The sequence below is a fragment of the Empidonax traillii genome, unplaced genomic scaffold, assembly GCF_003031625.1.
Source record: "Empidonax traillii isolate 1590-97213 ecotype Southwest subspecies unplaced genomic scaffold, ASM303162v1 scaffold141:size962631, whole genome shotgun sequence".
Lineage (NCBI taxonomy): Eukaryota > Metazoa > Chordata > Aves > Passeriformes > Tyrannidae > Empidonax > Empidonax traillii.
This window is the reverse complement of record NW_020955334.1, coordinates 256,485-275,171: the sequence shown is the minus strand read 5'-3', so window position 1 is coordinate 275,171 and position 18,687 is coordinate 256,485. Positions and strand designations below refer to the sequence as shown.

At 38.5% G+C, this 18,687-nt stretch overlaps 1 protein-coding gene across 1 annotated transcript in view; it reads right to left on the bottom strand.

Moving 5' to 3' along the window:
• Positions 1 to 18,687, bottom strand: part of GPC6 (glypican 6) — a 220,850-nt gene that overhangs the window by 49,899 nt on the left and 152,264 nt on the right. The window contains exons 3-5 of the mRNA XM_027884269.1: positions 18,431 to 18,561; positions 9,517 to 9,660; positions 5,001 to 5,030 (exon numbers count right to left, since the gene is read on the bottom strand). Of these exons, the coding sequence (XP_027740070.1) occupies positions 5,001 to 5,030; positions 9,517 to 9,660; positions 18,431 to 18,561 (305 nt within the window). The remainder of the gene's footprint in view (positions 1 to 5,000; positions 5,031 to 9,516; positions 9,661 to 18,430; positions 18,562 to 18,687) is intronic.

Below are 18,687 nucleotides of genomic sequence, written 5' to 3'. Positions count from 1 at the left end.
AGAAAACCAACAAAGACATGTACATGATGACAATTTATGATTACTGCCACCAGATCACAAAGCCACTGGAACAGGGTGAAATTGTGAGCACCTACTCATCCCCCAGTGAGTAAATGAGTCCTTAATTCTAATAGTCACATTCACTTTGGTAAGGCTGTTTGTGGAGAATTCGGGTATTGAATGCTCAGCAGGAGTTAATCTAACTCACCTCTAGCCCTCTGTAAGATAAGTCTCTTGTCAAGCCTGAAGTTCTTCATAGTTAAATAGAGAAACATCAGCATTTCTAGGAAGCTATTCATGCAGTCTCTGGCAGATGTCTACATTAGACTGGGAATTACACTCTGAAAATGCCTGTTTTTGTAACCAGCTGTGGAGGGAGTCCATACTACTAAGTCCATAGTACTAATCCTGTAGGTGAAGTTCTTTATTACTATGTACCTCAGTACTTGCTGGTGTCCAGAATGGGATCTGTTGAAATGTCTTGCAGAAATATTCTCCTATTTTCTACAGTGACTCAGCATCTAGAGTGATAATAGGGCAGCCATGCATTTTGCCCTAATGTGGAGCTGCAAGGCTGCTAGAGTCTACACCCAGACCTGGGATCCAGAGAGTGCTGCTGCGTTTGCTCGCAGATGCACAGTCTTAGAGTTGTCCTCTACTGATGATGGATAAAATTTGACATGATGAATCCTTGCCTTCTGCCTTCCCCAGTATTATTAATCATCTTGGCTTTCCCATCAATGAGTATCTGTAACCAGCCACTCAAGGTCTGCTGTTCAAATTCAGCTCTGCATTACAGAAGCATCCTGTATTGCTATTTCAACATTTGAAAGACTGATACACTGATATGATTGAAGGATGGGAGATAAAAGCAGGAAGAAAATATGGGAAATCTTTCCTAATGCAAAATGTTTGGTTTTGACTTAAGAAGGTTCACAGAAGGGTCACCATTTGTAATGAAGATAAACACTTTTATTCCTTGTATTTTACCTCCTCTTTAACCACTAGTAATACACATAAAAGTCCATAAAGTGCCAATTTCTGTCTGTTACAAGGAAAAACGAATTAGATGTTTGGATCGGGAAATCAGTTTCAGTCTGCTGTAACCTACTATTTGTTCTTAATGGAGGCCAGCACCACACACTCCTGTTATGAGTTCACAATATATCTGTGTGCTGCAGTCTAACAGGATAAAAGTGTCTCTAAAGGCTGGAGAAAGCTAATTGCCAGTAAAGTATAAAAGTTACTTTTCTTTGGAGAGTGAGAACCACCATTTGCAATTGATTCAGAAATTTCCAAAGTTTTAATTTCTCTGTTGGCATCCACACTTGTGCACAACTAACTTTGTTGCTGGAAAGACATGTTATGTTTTATAATCTCTTGCATGAAAAGGACTCTCTAATTCTCTAGTGCCAAGTGAACTGGTGATATATTACAAATCCATTTTTTTAAGGAAACTTATAATTTGTTGGTTGTACTCATCTTAACAATGCAAGAATTTATCACAGTGGAACACTTTCCAGGCACGCAGGCAGTCAGTGTTGTTACAGTCATATTACTTGGAAGCATCTAAATTGGCATGGTTTATGCACTGCAAGTGGGGACGCAAACCCTGCTACAAATTTTTAAACCATATTTTTTTTCTAATATTATACCAAAACACTACCTCTCTTTATCATTGACAAGAGCATTAGGAATTCACTTTTCCTTCTGCATAGATTCATGCAAAGACACGTGAAATGAAATCTGATCTGTCTTTCAGCTGAAGAAGAAGTGAGAAGATATTTCCTGCTTAGGTTCATCTTCCAGAGGCTAGTAATATAAACTTTCTGTAAACTGGGAAAAAAAAACCCTAGTCTTTATTTAGCAGAAGCTAAAACATCAAGTGGAAGGAAGCAGATTTTAATCCAGATTAACAAGGCAGAATTACTATTAAATAAACGTTGTAAAGCCTTCAAATAAGTTATTTTTGTTCAAGCCATCCTTCTAGGTACCAGATGATACTATGACAAAGAGTGTGATTAGCAGCATTATAGGAACTATCTACCTATATATTTCATAGACCCAAATCTCCTTTACGTACATCTGATTAATAGAGCCTAACTCCAACACCCAGCATTACATTTAGACATCTACAAATTGGATATCTGAGCTAATCATCCAAATTCAATTCATACTTAGTGGGAAAAAAGGTCTAATTCAGATTCTTGTCTTCTCTAAGTGAGTATCCTAAGCAAGGTCTGGAGGTGCTGATCTCCACTGACTAGTAAAGAAAAGGCAATAGCTCAGACTTTGATGGCAACACTAGAAATATTAAAAGCTAGGGCAAATAAATGCACTTCATGTTCATGTGGTTTGACAGGGCACAGACGTGCAGATTTTAGCCTAGACATCCTGCTTCTCATTACCCCAGCAGCTAAGCTCAGGAATCACAAAATTTCTCAAGATACAACAACTGAAGCCCCATGACTATGCCATTTCTTCATCTTATTCTTTGCTGACAAATCTAGGAATCAGGAGTGGATTCTGTCTACATGTTTTGTATTCCTCATCTCTCTAACAGGGATACCTGTGCATATACCACGCACACCCCTAAGACCTTCCTGGAAATGAGGTGATGACTCTCAGTGGGTCTTCACACCCATTAGGGAAAGGAAGTTCAACTAGTTCTAACAGGTATATTTTAGAAGATGTTCCAGCAGGCAATGTGTTCCTTTAGAAAAGGAGCAAGGCAGAAACTGCAAACTGCATGGCAGTCAAGATAGTGCCTTTTTTTTTTTTTTTTGGCAACTAATTGAGGTAGAGGTCTGAAGCAAACACCTCACTCACATTAGGAATGCAATGCATCAGATACAGCAGCATGCACAACCATTCAGCTGGGAGATGGAATAATATCACCATTTTTAAAAACAGGACTCTGTCAGGTCTCCCAGGAGGGTTCTGACAGACATAATCATTCATCCACCTTTGCCATCTGAAACTGGTATTAACCATGAGGGAAAAAGTGATTGCACAGACTTTAACTTACTCAGATATTGCTGTGACACAGAAACAGAGACTAAACAAAACTTGACACTAAGCAAACACTTGTTTTTGGAGAACCAAACAAATCCTAACTCTGACACCAAATGACCACAATGAATGTTGCAAAACATATTTATTCATTGGGAGTATTCCATCCAAATAGCTAATAAGAAACAGGACTCTGGTGAAACATGCAAAATGCAAAGCTGGAGGAGTTGTACATTTTGTTGTACAGAAGTCATCTGCTGATTAACATCACACACCCAAAAGTACAGCGTCTAAGGGCTGCGAGGGCATTGCCTGTGGGAAGCCAGTGGGTTCCTAAAACACCTGTGTGAGCCTGTCATCTTCACTCTTAAGGTATTCGGAAAATAATCTCAGGATTTTAAACTGTCCAAGATTTATACCCACTGGATATTATTCTAGGGTCTCTTGAGAAAAAAAATGTTGAGGATAAACATCCTACCTCAAGAAAATTGCATTATTACTGCATATATTTAACAGTTCCAGATTCTGGACTAAATGGATTCTAACAACTGAAACCAAAACTACTTTCAGGAATGCCCCAGAGGATTCTCTGGGCAATTCAGATCAGCGTCTGAATAATGTCCTGTTACTTTTAGTTTTCTATAACTAAAATGCAAAGCAGATTGTATTTTTTTTTAAATCATATTTTCTATTTCATGTAGTTTTGGAGCACTGGAAAGGAATTGTTCACAACAGATTTGTTAGGTTGCTATCAAATTTTTTTTTTTATTATGACAAAAGTCATTACACAATGGAATAAAAAAATCAAAAAGATGACTGAATGGACACTTAAAGTACATCCTACTTTATTCCTAAAAAAGGTGGTTCAGGGCATTTTCCTTATGGAAATGTCACTTTCTTTACTGTCACTTTAGGGAAAGCAGGAGTGACTCTAAAATAACATTTTCCTACAAAATGTAACAAAGTATATTCCCCTCCCCAGGGTAAAGAGCATGAAAGGTGTTCTTTTTCAGACTGGGTGCATGTTATCTATGCAGCCACTATACTGTACTTGAATGTAAATCTCTTGCATAGTGCCGCAGCCAATTTCTGAGTCACCTTTCTCCGCAGTATGCACGTACATTATGTATTATGTGGTTAATAGTGCAACAGCTCCCTTGTGGAAAATCAAGAAAGCTTCCGTGATCTCCTGAAAAAAACCTTGGAATTATTTTATACACGTCCAGCTAGACTGGGCTGCAGTATGATCTCAGGAGAAATTCCAGCTGAATTAAGACAGCACGGTGCTGCACAGTGATGCGGTGGATACAGAGGTACTTGAGCCAGTATGGCTGTATCAGCATGGTGCTCTCTGTCAGCTAATTAGCCCTCCTATGAAGTTGGACTATTAAGTCCAAGCTAAATGCATATCTGTGTGGTGCTGTGTTCCTGCCTTTCCCTTGGGCTGTGCTGAATGAACCCCACTGAGGAAGGTTTTCTGTCTGAAACCAGGGACCTCTAACAGGAACAAAAACTTCTGAAGCTGTAAAGCATAAGGGGATTGGACAGCAAGACACAGACAATTCTATGGAGAGAGCCCAGGAAGACCTGGGAGCTCATTTCCATTGCTCCAGGCACAAGACTCAGAGCGGAATGCCACTGCACAGTGTCTGCTTTGCTCCACATGCATTTGTGGGGTCTGAAACTGTGGAGATGCTTACGTCAGTTTTTAGTTCACTAAGGGAATGCATACACTCCTTTCTTGGGCAGGGCATCATCCTTGAGGTGAGAAAAAAAATAGTGAAAGGCTCCGGCAGCTCTGGGCACTGGGTAGAATAAAATCAGCCATACTACAAAATTACAGAAAGAACTGCTAGCATTTTAGCTCACAAGACACACACACACACACAAAGTAAAGATGGTGAAGATGAAACTTAAACAACTGTTTTGTCCAGCATTGTACAAAGACAAATGGGTATGAAGTGAAGAATAAGAATACCAAAGCTTACACCATGTTGCATTGTCCTCCAGATAGTCCTCTGGGAAGCAAGAGGGAAACAGATTCAGGGAACAGAAAAACAAAACAAAACAAAACAAAATAAACCACAGGTTATACCAAACAGGCAACCACAGAGAAGATAATGAATCTTTATAAGCAGTTGATTTTAAATGAGAAACTTTAGATCATGCTCTACAGAAGCAGGTGAGCTCAGTGGTTAAAATTATTTAAATTTTGACAGTTTTTAAATTTACTTATATTCAGGTGTACTTGCTAGATGCCTAAACTAAGGTTGTCACTTTGTAGTAGAGGGATATGAAAACATTTCTCTAAACTGTTCAAATATATTCTTTAGGATGAGATGAATTGTGCTTTAGAAATATTTGATCTCAATTCAGTTGCCTAAACCCATGCTTAGAAAACTGAAAGAAGGCCTTTATTTCTCTGTGTTAGCAGTAAAAAATACAGCCATCCAGACTCAAATCTGGACAGCTGGTTATAGGTATCTGCACTATGGATCTCTATACTGAATCAGAAAAGCCCTCATTTGCTTGTTACAGTAGAGAAATAGGGTGGAATACAGTTATCTAAATATAGACAGAGCAAGTGGATTTAGTAGTTCTAAGATATTCTATCTTACTTCCAACCAGGTCTCCTATGACTTCACTTTCACCTTTGGACATCTTAAAGACCATGGCGTCTCTGAGATCATTGGGTGACTATATTCATGTAGCTGAATTTCACCCAGTGGAACCCGCAGAGAAGAGCTGGGCCTCAGTTCTGTTTTCCCACTTGGATGCCACATAGTGGACATCCTCTAGGGTGTTCCATCCAGACTTCAGCTGCCAATCCAGAAGGGCATAAGCATCCCAAATAACTGTCCTATCTACCAGCTCAATTAGATGTCTTATAAACTCCAAGGCATCTCAGTCTTGCATATCTACATGTGGGTATAGCAATCACGCCTTTCTTTACCCAGTCTTTTCCCAATCTGAGAGAAACGTCTGTGCCATGTGGGGTGAATCACTCCCCATAAGTGTTTGTCTCTCTACACTGACTTCAGAGAGAGCCCAATACTGTGACGGTGTGATTGAAATGCCTTAGCATAAGTAACCTGAATTGCTTGAGCTGCTGTAGTGTATCCTAGCCAGCTCCCCACTGCTGCTCCAGAACTATACTTGTCTCTCCTAGTTCTGTGTCATATCTGCTGGTCCCATACTTCAGATACTCTGAGATGTCTCAGATGATGCTTTACATCAATGCTTCAATAAGTCTCTCAAGCTCTACATAGCTTCCTGAATACATCTGATGCTTTTGAAGCCACATATACTATGGCTTTTGGGGTATATTTAATATTTTTGCATATTTCTCATAATTTATTGTGAGCTACTTCTTATTTGTAAAGCCTTACTTGTTACAGATATGGCAATAACACAGGGAATCCACTTTCTCTCATTTTGGAACAGAAGAGCTGGATTAATCACATAGTTCAGGCAAGGATGAAGGAACGCTTTCTCAGATGGGTTCAGTACTGGGTGATTTCAGTGCAGGTTTCTTATAAGGACTGCTTTATGCAACATACCTGATAAAATATGCTTAACTGAATTGAGCTCAGAAATGGGGCTATGAGCAGGAGAAAAAAAAATGGTTTAGATGTGCTACATTTTTGTATAAGATTGAGACACAGAGGAAGTATTTTCTAAAATTGTTTTTTTCTCCTGTCAAAGACAGATAAAAGCAGAATTGTTTGTCACTTCTTTTGGGGTTTCTGTAACTGCATGTTTGGACTTTGCAATGACAGTTCAGATTTAAGTTGTCTGACAGCGTTTTATGAATACAAACTCCAGAATAGACTTCTAAAAGCATTAACATAACACTGAACAGTCAGCTGACTTCAAGAAAGACTTGTTTATTATATGTATGGTAATCAAAAGGATCTTTAACTGTTTGACACTACCATCAAAATACCAATACTGCAGTATATTTATATTAAGTAAGCAATAGAAAATGACCAGTGTGTAGACAGGAAAACTGCTGTGAGTGGGGTTCTCCTTATGTCCTGTTAGCAATGCAAGGGTTAGGAGGACCTAAATGAAGCTGGTCCTCCGAGCTCTGGTTATAGTTAATGAAGACAGATATGTCATTCAGGGAATGATTCAGCATATGAAATGCTAAGGTTCTGATGTAGACCAGTTAAATGGTGTTTCTGTGAGGCAGGAGTGTAGCATTTATATGCTTCTGGATAAAATTACCCAAGAAAGTGTGAGATGCAGGCAGTGACCTTTCCCAAGTGCTGCTACGGGGTTACAGCTCTGAAAAAAGGCCTTCTGCTTCAAACCACATAAAAAACCTTTCCCAGCTCCAGATGAGGTCAGTGGCCATCTCTGAATTGAGGTACTGTTGGTCTCAGCCCAGAAGGAGACAACACATTCATCACTGCCATTGGAAGATGTATTTGATACCAACACTCATAACTAACAGACCATAAATAGTTATTATTTTAAATACTATCAGCGAGAACAGCAAAGAGGAAATTTGTTTTAACATATTAAAAAACAGCAGCAACACTAAACTCTTTGGGTTTTGTCTGAAATAATGCATGAACAAAACAAATTAAATCATATGGAGATAAGCTCCCTTTCAAAGTCTAGAAATTATCAGGAGTTATAAAGTTTATTTGCTTTGACAGTTACCTTTCACTGAATTATCTTTCATTAGCTACAGCCTTTAAAGGCTGGTTGCTTTATTCAGGATGCTGCTCAGTATTTTGGGAACTTGTAGTTTTAAAACAATATTAATGTGTTTAGAAGCATTCTTGTGTCAATATCTAGTGTCACTTAAACCTGCCTCTTTCATTGCAAAAATGCTAGAACTGTTCTTACAACATCACAGTAATCCAAACTGAACTGTGCCATCAGCCTTCTTTTATATATTCTTTGTCCCATTTCAGCTGTTTGCAACCTCTAGCTTTGACAGAGCATGACTGAAACCTAAAGGCTTTGGTGACCTTTCACTTCACCTTGGCCAATCCTAGATAAAGATTCAGGACTCTGCTATGAGTGGTACAGAAGGACTCTGAGGGTTCTCTGAATATAAAGTGAAAGTATAAAATTGAGAGCCCATCAAATATGTATTGAGCATCACCAGTCAGATTTTTAGCCTGAGATTTTACACTGGGCTGTGAACCTGCTGTGGTAGAAAAATCTAAGTTTGCAATGGAGGTAAGCATCTTTTCTGCTTCACCATTTAGGATAACCAGGCTATACTGTTTCCAGAAGAGCAGAGAACTAACAAATGTTGCTTTTTGCTGCCTAGTAATCCCATGCCTTGACTAGAAATGCCATGTTACTTTCCTGTTGAATTGCCTTGAAGATTGACAGAATAGAGTAGACAGAATACAGCATAGATAGAAATGGTTGGAAAGACTTAGCACTGTGAAAGACTACTGTGATCATTAAATGAATATGATGAATGGTGGTGTCCAGAAGATATCCAGATCCTCATCTGAATTAGTATATTTGGGTTCCTGCTCAGTGATTTAAGTTGCATATTGGAGAAACCTTTAGACATTTTAGGCTCACAATCAGACCCACAGCAAGAAATTTTGGTGCCCTAGTGCAGTCAGCAGCTGCCTGGCAGCCACCAGGAGTGCAGCTCACCATATACCCACACCTGTTTCAACATGAGTGCTCCTTTCCCCTTACTCTTGCTATAGCCCTGAGTGCTCCTCTCTTCAGCTAAAGGGACCAGTGCTTTGCATGTGTGCAGCATAAGCTGAGGACATGCAGTACAGTGTGTTTTAATTCAAAAGCTTTAAAACCCTTTGATTTTGCTCATTGGTTTCACCTAGAGAGGAGTCCTGTGATGGTATTAACAGTTATAGTAATTAGCCTTCTATCAATCTATAGATGTATAAATAGCAGGAACATTGAAGTCTTAAATGTGCATCCAATGACTGGTAGTAAAAAAATAATATTATATTAAAGGTTTTTTTTTTTTATTTCAAAATGATTGAATAAGTAAAGCAAGATCACTGCAGTTTTAGCTGATAAAATCAATTGTTGAGATGGATGGAAATAAAGCAATGTTAATTTTATAATTAAATAAAAAAGTGAAACTAATGTGCCTTTGCAAGTGTATTAGTTCAAGAATAAAGTCATAAAAATGGCCTCAATACACAAGAACTTGTTTTTAATATAAAATAAAAAAATTAAAATATTGCTGTATATCATTTTTAAAAGAGAATTTATACTGCAAAGTACCTGCCATGGCTTATCTGGTTTTTGGCCTCCAGAAAAGAGCTTTTCCTCTTCTAACATTTCTAATACATAAAAACAGAGTCTATTATTCTCCTACAATGCAATTTTATACCATTTCCCATGGAGAAAAAAAGATTTACTGAATGCTGGAACAGCTGGTAAAGAAAGAATAATGATTATGAAATTATTAAATTAAGAGATTGCAACTTTCTAGTATATTATTAAGCCTTTTCTACTAATTTTAAATTGGAATATATTTTGTCTTACCAGCCTGTCCAAACTTGTGCCAGCAGCAGTTGTAGGTCTCTCCTCTGGGTTATATGGTCTAAAGCGGGTGTTGAAGTTTTCAGGGACAGAACGGGAAGATCTCAGACCAGGTGCTGGTTTAGGTTGGCCACATCCTTGGAAAATCTGAAAAAGACATTGCTGGTTATATGAAAATTGTAAAAAAAAAAAAAAAAAAAAAAAAGGAAGCTGCTATTTTGTGGCATCTTTATTCTTTCTTTTGAATATTTTAAACCAGATTTGATTGACAGTTTTATAATAGTGAATTGAGTGCTTAGCCTGCATTAAAATTCCATTTAAATAATTAAGCATTATTAATTACTTGGTGAAGGTATTAAAAACACATAGGGACCTTAAAAGCCCCTTATTTAGGACAATATCTTAATTGCTGTCTTTCCAGGAAGAGAAAAGAGCAAAAGGATGTTCTTCATGGCAGGACTTAGTTGATAACTGTTTTCACTTTTGTTAAAATGTGGTATTTACCCAGAATCAGAGGTCATTCATAATCCCTATAGCTCTTCCTAGCTTGTAATCTTATTTGTAGTCTCAGAGAAAAGGTCAGTGACGGAACAGTCTTAAAACTGGATAGCTCTCTTATTTCCTACCAATCTCTCCCTAGAAGAGGCCTGAGGCACACTGAGTGGGCAATAGTGGCAATTATTTTCTGCTAGTGTGTTTGTTTTCTAGGTATAAAGAATAATAATTTCAGGGTTATGAAATTTTTTATACACTTTCATTTGGAAAAAAATTTCTGTATTTTGTATCTGATGGGTACTAAAGGATACAGAGGACACTTTTGACTACTGGATATCAAATATATTTCCCAGAGGCATTGAGACTCAAGCTACGCATCAGAAAAGAGGTAGAATATCCACAAGGTTAAAATTTTCAAGTGCTCTTATGAAGTAGAATCCTAGCGTATGCCTTCATACTGACATTTTCAGTTCTAGAATCATCTTTATTTTTTTGTGACCATTGTATTTTGGCTGTTGCAGCATTTTGCCTTCATTCAGAAGAAAAAAAAATTAAATGTCAGAATTTCTTGTAAGATATATTTTACAAAACACTAATGCCAGACACAGACTGAACGAGCTTTGTGGAGGTGAAAACTATGCAGATGCTGTGTTTTGGTTGTAGGACCAAATTACTCCTTTTTCTGCAGCTGTGTCCAGTTTGAGTGGCCACGTTTTGGTAGCAGGGGAGGTACGGGCTGTCTTCTCTGAGAAGATGCCAGAAGCTTCCCCCATGTCTGGCAGGGGCAATGCCACGCAGCTCCAGGACAAGCCTGCCACTGTCCAAAGCTGAGCCAATCACGAGTGACAGAATCACCTCTCTGATAACATATTTAAGAAGGGAAAAAAAGTTATTGGGTGGATGTAATTGCTGCCATAGAAGAGCAAAGCGAGAATATGTGAGAGTAACAAGTATGCAGACACCAAGATCAGTGAGAGAAGGTGCTCCAGGCACTGGAGCTGAGGTTCCTCTGCAGCCCGTGGTGCAGACCATGGTGGGGCAGCTGTGCCCCTGCAGCCCATGGAGGACCATCGGGGTGCAGGGATTCACCTGCAGCCCATGGTAGAATCCCATTCTGGAGCAGGTGGATGCCCAAGAAAGGGCTGTGACCCAGGGGAAGCCTGTGCTGGAGTAGGGTCCTGGCAAGGACCTGTGGATCTGTGGAGAGAGTAGCCCACACTGGAGCAGGTTTCTTCGTAGGCCCTGTGGCCCTGTAGGGGACCCACGCTGGAGCAGCCTGTGCCTGAAGGACTGTACCCCATGGAATAGTGACCCACGTTGGAGTAGTTTGTGGAGAACTGTTGACTGTGGGATGAACTCACACTGGAGAAGTTCATGGAGGAGTGTCTCCTGTGGGAGGGATCCCAAGCTAGAGTAGTGGAAGGACTCTTCTCCTGCAGCAGTGGCAGGAACAATGCATGATGAACTGATTGTAATCCCCATTCCCCATCGCCCTGAGCAACTGGGGGTGGAGCAGGTAGAGTTGGGAAGGAGGGAGGAGTGGGGGAAGATGGTTTTAAGATTTATTTTACTTCTCATTATCCTGCTCTGATTTTGTTATTAATAAATTCAATTAATATCCCTAAGCTGAGTCTGTTCTGCCCATGACGGTAATTAGTGAGTGATCTTTCCCTGTCCTTATCTCAACCCATGAACCTTTCATTATATTTCCTCTCCCCTCTCCAGATGCAGAGGGGAGTAATAGAGTGGCTTTGATGGCTGCCTGGCATCCAGCCATGGTCAACCCACTTTAGTGGCAAACAAGACAACAAGCTCACAAGTGATGTTGTAAGCATATTCAAAAGACTCATGTTTCACTTTTGGACTTTTAGATTTTCTGCCTTGAGTGGTTCTGTCCTGAAGTAGCCATGCATGGTGTGACTTTTGTTTCTTTCAGGAGAAATTACAATTGGCTTTCAGTTAGGTTTCCTGATGTTAATTTAAACGCCCCAAATGATTCAAAATTTGCTGAAAAAAGCTGATTCATACTAAATATATGTCAAATCATCAGGTCTGCTTTTGCTCGAAGTCCAGCAAGTCAGCTGTTGTATGGCCATTGGGATTTTTAATTTATGAGTGGAATACTGTTTGGTTTGGTTTGCAAATATTCGTTTTAAAATTTTCTAGCCTCCCTAGTCATGAGGACTATTGGACAATAAATTAACTTAATCAACAAAGAAAGATGAATTTAGTTTGCAAACTTCTGGGGTTTTTTGTGGGTGATTTTTTTTTTTTTTAAATCAGAAAGAGCATTATTTTTCCTCTGTGAAGAAAATTCAATGAAGATTATAGGATTACAGGATTCAGAATTTATACATGATTATGTGGGATACTGTACAATTTAAAGGACCAGAGATAAATGTTGAGGACATGAATTACACTTACAAAAGTTTACTTACATTTCTTCTGACTCAAGATAAGTGATATGCTGAAAACATAATTGTTTACTTAGATATCTATGAAATCCCATTTACTCAACTAAGCAATTAGGAATTTCCTTACAAAGACAAGGGACAATCATCTAAAACATGCAACTAGATTCTCGGGTGAAAGTGAGGGCACTTCTTAAATGTTCCAGTGTGTGACTGTTAGGCTACTTGTATGAGCATGTGGTGCAACTCTAAGTCTACATAATTTATATTTCATCTTTCTTATTACATACTGAAAAAACCCCAAAATAGACTTTGTGGCATTTAGCTTCATACAAATATTTGTAGCAAGTGGGTTTATATGAACAATGTTACATACAGTCAGACAATAACAGCAATGCAAACTAGATAGTAATTTTTACATCACAGAAGAAGAAATAACTTACTTTTTAAATGACCTGGCATAAATGCAGTAAGAATACAATATTCGGTAACTAAATTTTGCGTGCAAGAGACATTTTTAATTTGCATCCTGGTATTAACTGGCAGAACAGAAACGGTAAACCTTATGATGGATATTAACAAATGTTTCCTAAGAAGAAACACATGAAATGGTAACATAAATCCACTCTCAGTAAAAAAATACATTTTATATATAATTGGTGCAGTCTATTTAGGGAATCAGGTACTGTAATTTAGGGAATGGATTCCATTTGAAATTAGGAAACCTAAATTTATGTGTGGACAAATATGTGTTATTAAGTTATACATCTAAGCTTCAATTTTAGACAGTGGAGATCAAAATCTTCCTTGAGATTCTTACTTATCAGCATCTGTAGTAGTTTGTCTTAACACAAAACCACTCCCCACTGAACTGCAGTTAAAGCTCAAATGGACCAGATCTCTATGGTCAGGGATATGAACCAAGCAGTGAGAGCAAGTCAACAGAGCCAATGAAGAATAACATCTACTGAGCTGACTAAATGGAGGTATCTATTTCAGGACTAGGATGTAGATACTGTAAAAAAGAGAGTCCTTTTCCCAGGAGATCTGGAAGTTTTTAATTTTTGTGGAGGATATAGTTTGTTCTCTATGAAGTCTTGAGTCATACTGTTACTTAGCCATGTGCTAGTGTTCAGTGTTTCCAGTTGAGTGTTTCTATACGACTCTGCTCCATTGACTCATCTTCTGATAGAACAGCATTGATTTTTTTCACTTGAAATGCCATTATATTTTTCCTACACAGAGCTCTGGAAAGAACACAGATAAATGAAGAGGTTTTCTTAGTATGAAACTCGTGAACTATTTTAAGAAGAACCTTGGATGTAGTTCTATGAAGATTTCCTCCATATAAATAATGCATAGGTAGTCTGCTATGTCATGGAACTCATTCATCCATTTAGCTGAAGTAATTGCTGAGAAGGAACATATATCTATAGGTTAAAATGGCACATCCATCAGCTCAGATAAAAGTAGATTTAAGACTTACTAAGGGAAACTCAGTTGTGAGATAGACTTTATGAAAGTGGAAAAATCTTGTCATGGCAGCGAAATGATTCATATTGCAGTCAAACATACCTGTATAGAACCAAACTGTTTTAAATGCAGAAAATAGTCCAGTATGTCATGTTTTGAGTAGCCACAAAGACACGATTATGCCGATGCAAACAGACCAGGAATTTTATCCATTTTGAAGGAAAAAAAAAAAAAAGGATGTTATCACATCTTTTCTGCTGTTTTTTGAGTTTCCCTCCACTTCTCGTGAATGACCAATATCTGCAGACGTCAACCAGTAAACATTCATGTTGTTAAAATGGAGCAGTTGTAGCATTTACTTTTTGACTTGAAGTGGGAATGAAAGACAATAGTACTAACAGCCTTACAGGAAAAATATGAAGGCCCTCAAAACATACATGTTTTGGCCAAGATTGAAATGAGCATTTATATGTTATGAGTCTCTGAATACGACTACCTGAATTTCCTCAGTGAGAATAGGGTAAATGTATGCTATGACCAAGTCTTGCATATGGGCTGAGCTGTGGGAAACAACATACAAAATGTAAAAATTTTGCCTGAGAAACAATCAACATGTTGCTGAGTTTGTCGTTATATTGTTCAAATACCAAAAAGGTGTCACTGGCAAATAACAAAAAGATTTCAATAAAGAAGATAACCTGTCTCAGATATTATAAGAAGAAATCCAAGGTAAATCTATTCCACCCTGACTACTGCCACAGGCAACCTTCAGGGAACACCACTGTAGTCTGGCTAGACCCAGATCACACAGCCTACTAACATGTATCGATGTCTTGGGAGGCATCTCAGGCTAATTGTTTTGCACTCTGTGTGGTTTGGTTTGCAGAAGGTGCTCTCTAAGAATGGCTGCAGGTGTTAGATGATGAATTTATGGAAACTGTTTTTGATGATCTTCAGTCCTTGTCTTTTTATGGAGAAGGGAAACTTCAGTCTGCTTTAGAGCACATAGATTTCTCTTGCAGAAAGGCCATGGGCCTTAAGGTCTGACTTCCTAGACCATTGATCCTTTTTTGACAAGTATCTCCAGTTACCACAGCTGTCAGGAATAGGACTTGCCCTGAGGCAAAATAAGGACCTTGTGTGGTTGTCGTTCAGGGACATGACAGATGTGCAAGGTGAGCAGCCATGAAGCTTAGAGATTTGGGGTCAGACTTTCTAGACTGCCAGTGCTGAATATAAACTGCAGACAAATATTAAGAAAACAGAAAGATCGCAGCCTCAGGAGGAATTGGATCTTAACATAATAATAGTACCTGGTTAATGTGAACTGTGCTAGAAGAATCAGCCATGATCATCACAGAAACAAAAAAAGTTAACGGCCTAGGAACAGAGATGCTCCATTTTATGCATTGACAGATACTGGGATATGGATGAGTCTGTATGTCCTTGGTTGGTACATGTGGCATCTCTATAATTCTGTCTCTATAATTCTCTTTCTGTGGACCCATCAAGAGCGGAAGACAGAGGGTTTTTGTCTTCTAAGGAAATGAGAGACAAGGAGTGAACTCAAGCCATAAGCTTTGACTGTCTGCACTGATTAATTGCTAACTTGTTGGCTATTTCTTGGACTGCTCCAACTTGCTCTTGGCAGAATGAAACAGCTCCAGAGAAGGTAGCTCTCAGCAGTGCATAAATGAATCAGACTGTGACACTTTGGCCCCAAGATCAAGCATGGTCCTTTTACCCCTTTTATTTATTAATATAACTGTAATCATGAAGACTATTTCTGAGAAAAATAGTGCTGAATAGAAGGTGCATATTTATAAGGAAAAGATACTGGATAACGCCTTCAGTACTACATCAAGTGAAGAATGAAGGGCCAAACCATAAAAATGGAGACTTAGAAAGTTCATGCTGTATTTTTCTGCTGATGTTTAAAATTGAAGACTTCATTCATATGAGAGCATGCATTGTTACTTATTTGTATACACTTATTATGCTGGAAAGTGTACATTGTTGCTCACTTAATTGTGCCTCCATATGAATAGTAATGGACAGTCATGGTATTATATCAAAAATCTATTTTTATCAAATAAACTTCAATATATAATTGCAGTTGGTATAATACAAAATATAATTTTGTGATACAAAGACAAATTCATAGTGCAAGATAATGTTAATGACTTTTGGAATAGGGCAATTTTATATAAATATTTGAAACAGGAGCATGTGGATTTGACTAAATGAATTCTGGGTCTTCAGCCCACAAAGAGTATGAAATGGTGAGAGCTCCTTGAGAAAGAAACTTTTTGTTTTCATTTTTTCTACTCTTTTTAAAAGAGAAACAACATTATACAACGTGATCCAAAATTCTGCCGTATACAGTATAGAGCCTTCTCTCAGACATCAACCAGATTTTCAGCCAGAAAAGGCTGCATGTCAGTGGTGAAAAATAATCTGTGTGTATGTGGGTGTTGCAGTCATAACATTATTAGTGCATTGCCATTTTCCCACTGTAAAAAGGCACTGACTGACTTGTGGAAAAATAGCTGTGATTCCTAGTCACCACATTTTTCAGTAGGTACACTCAAATACAAGATACAAAATTGTTCGAAGAAAGTGAAAATAACATGATTTCAACACTCTGCCTGAAGCTTTCTGAGCAGCATCTCAGAATAATTGACAAGCATGGCTTTTCTCCCACATTAGGTCTGCAATTGCATTCCGTGCACCCCATTACATCTGGCAAGGTATCTGTCATTTTCACTGAAGCTCTAAGTGGTCAGTATGTATATGGGGAAAAAATTAGACAATAGAGGACTGATTCGAAGTCTGCTCATTTATCATCTCTACAGATCTGACATGGCAAAGAAGAGCATAGCACTAAGCCCAAAGCCTTTGCCTTCTTACACATTTTTTTTTTTTTTTTAAGAAAAGAGCATTTTCATGTGACCTGAATAAAGATTGATATAACTAAGGAGATCAAGGAAATCATATTTCAGGAGAATAATGGTCTACACAGAAATATACACAGGTCCCTCAAGGATGGGCAGCTCTGTTATCTATGAAAATATAATACAATAAATTTTACTAATATAATTTCTTTACTGTTCTGCATTATTTAAAAAATTATTGGCTAAGGTTTCTCTTAGAGGAAAAGCTTTTGCATTGCAAATGGTATTGCAATCAATCTCTACAGCAAATATTTGTGAGGGGCAGGAGAAACAGTCTGCTCTTCTATAAATGAGTAGTGAGATGAGCTCATGCCAAAATGTCATTGGACTCTGGCAGGGGATGCAGCTTCCCAACTAATGGAAAAACTGTGAAAACCAAACAAGTAAAAAGGAAAATTACACTTGGGCCTTGGGTGAGTTTTCAATGAAAATATTTTTTTGTTAGGTAAGGGCTGAGCTTGCTGAAGCTGGCCTTTAATTCCCAAAATATTTGGGATCACTTGATCACTGCTGCCAGAACAAAGTCTCATCATGCAGGATGTAGTCTGCTTTTAAAATCCAAGAAGCATCATGTAGGTTGAAAGTAAAAAGCATCTTGAAAGAAACCCTTAGAAACCTGTAGCACTGGGGCCATAAAAAGCATGTAATTTGGGTTGGCAGGAAGAATATTAACCTCAGCCTTCTGCCTTTTGTCCCCACATTTTTCCCAGCTACAGCAGTTTCCTTCCATGCCATGGAAATTCACTGACTCAGATGGCAGTCTGGCCAGCACCCAACTGACTACTGGGAGTTAAATGCAAGATAGAAACTCCTAATGCAGAGAACGTGGCAAACTCTTGACTTTAAAATTTCAGCAACAGTGCACTGATGAATATTAAGGAAGAGCCATTAATTGTTGACTATTGGCTCAATAGCACCTCCTACTGAATTTGAAGGATCTTTTTAACAGGGGGTTCAGAGTTGGTGGTGATCTGTGTATACACACACACATTAAAAATGGAAAGGAAGAAGCTGGTATCATTAGCTCTGTTTATCTTTATGTCAGAATCCAGACAAAACTCTTTCAAACTGAGATCTGGTAATCAGAGACTGTCCAGGGTAATATTTCCCCCGAGTGGCTATTAAAGGAGGTTAAACAAAACGTTTTGTGTATTCACCTCAAACACATTGCACTTCAGTCTGACCTAGATAGATCAAAATGTGTTTGGAAGTTAATATGGAGAATCACAGACGAGACACGAGTGGAAGTTACCAGGTGTACTCTGCAGGCTATTGCTTACAGAATTACTGCTTACAGAATTCAGCAGTCTCTATTTTCCTCAAATCTCTAGCAGCTATTAATTTGAAGTTTAATAAATGGTACCTTTCTCCCTTCCACTTCTTTTTGAAAAGTTCGAGCTTGTTTAACTAGATGAAGAATGAAGAAAGGCAGTCTGGTAAAGTGTTCAACAAGGAAAAACAATTTCTGGTGGTCTGGACAATCTTTCTTAATAGTCTAAAAGAAAAACTGGTGGAGGTGTTTCCCCTCCCCCCCCTCCCGGTTTGTGGCATTTAACAACAGAGAAGGCACAACTCACACAGTACCTTTGCTGACACCTGCATGCTGTTCTCTTGCATGTTCATGATGGCTTCAGAAATCTTGACATCAATAGGATCCATGACTGATTCAATGTTGAATGGTCCCTCTAATCTCTCCGCTACCAGAAGCATAGCATCTGTTAAAACACAAAGCAGCCATTCCCTTAAGGAAGGGATACCTTTGGGTGCCTCAGGCAGACCAGTGTTGCCAGCTGTAGGTGTGGAGACAGCACTCCTGAGCAGGAGCCTGTGGGGATGTGTGG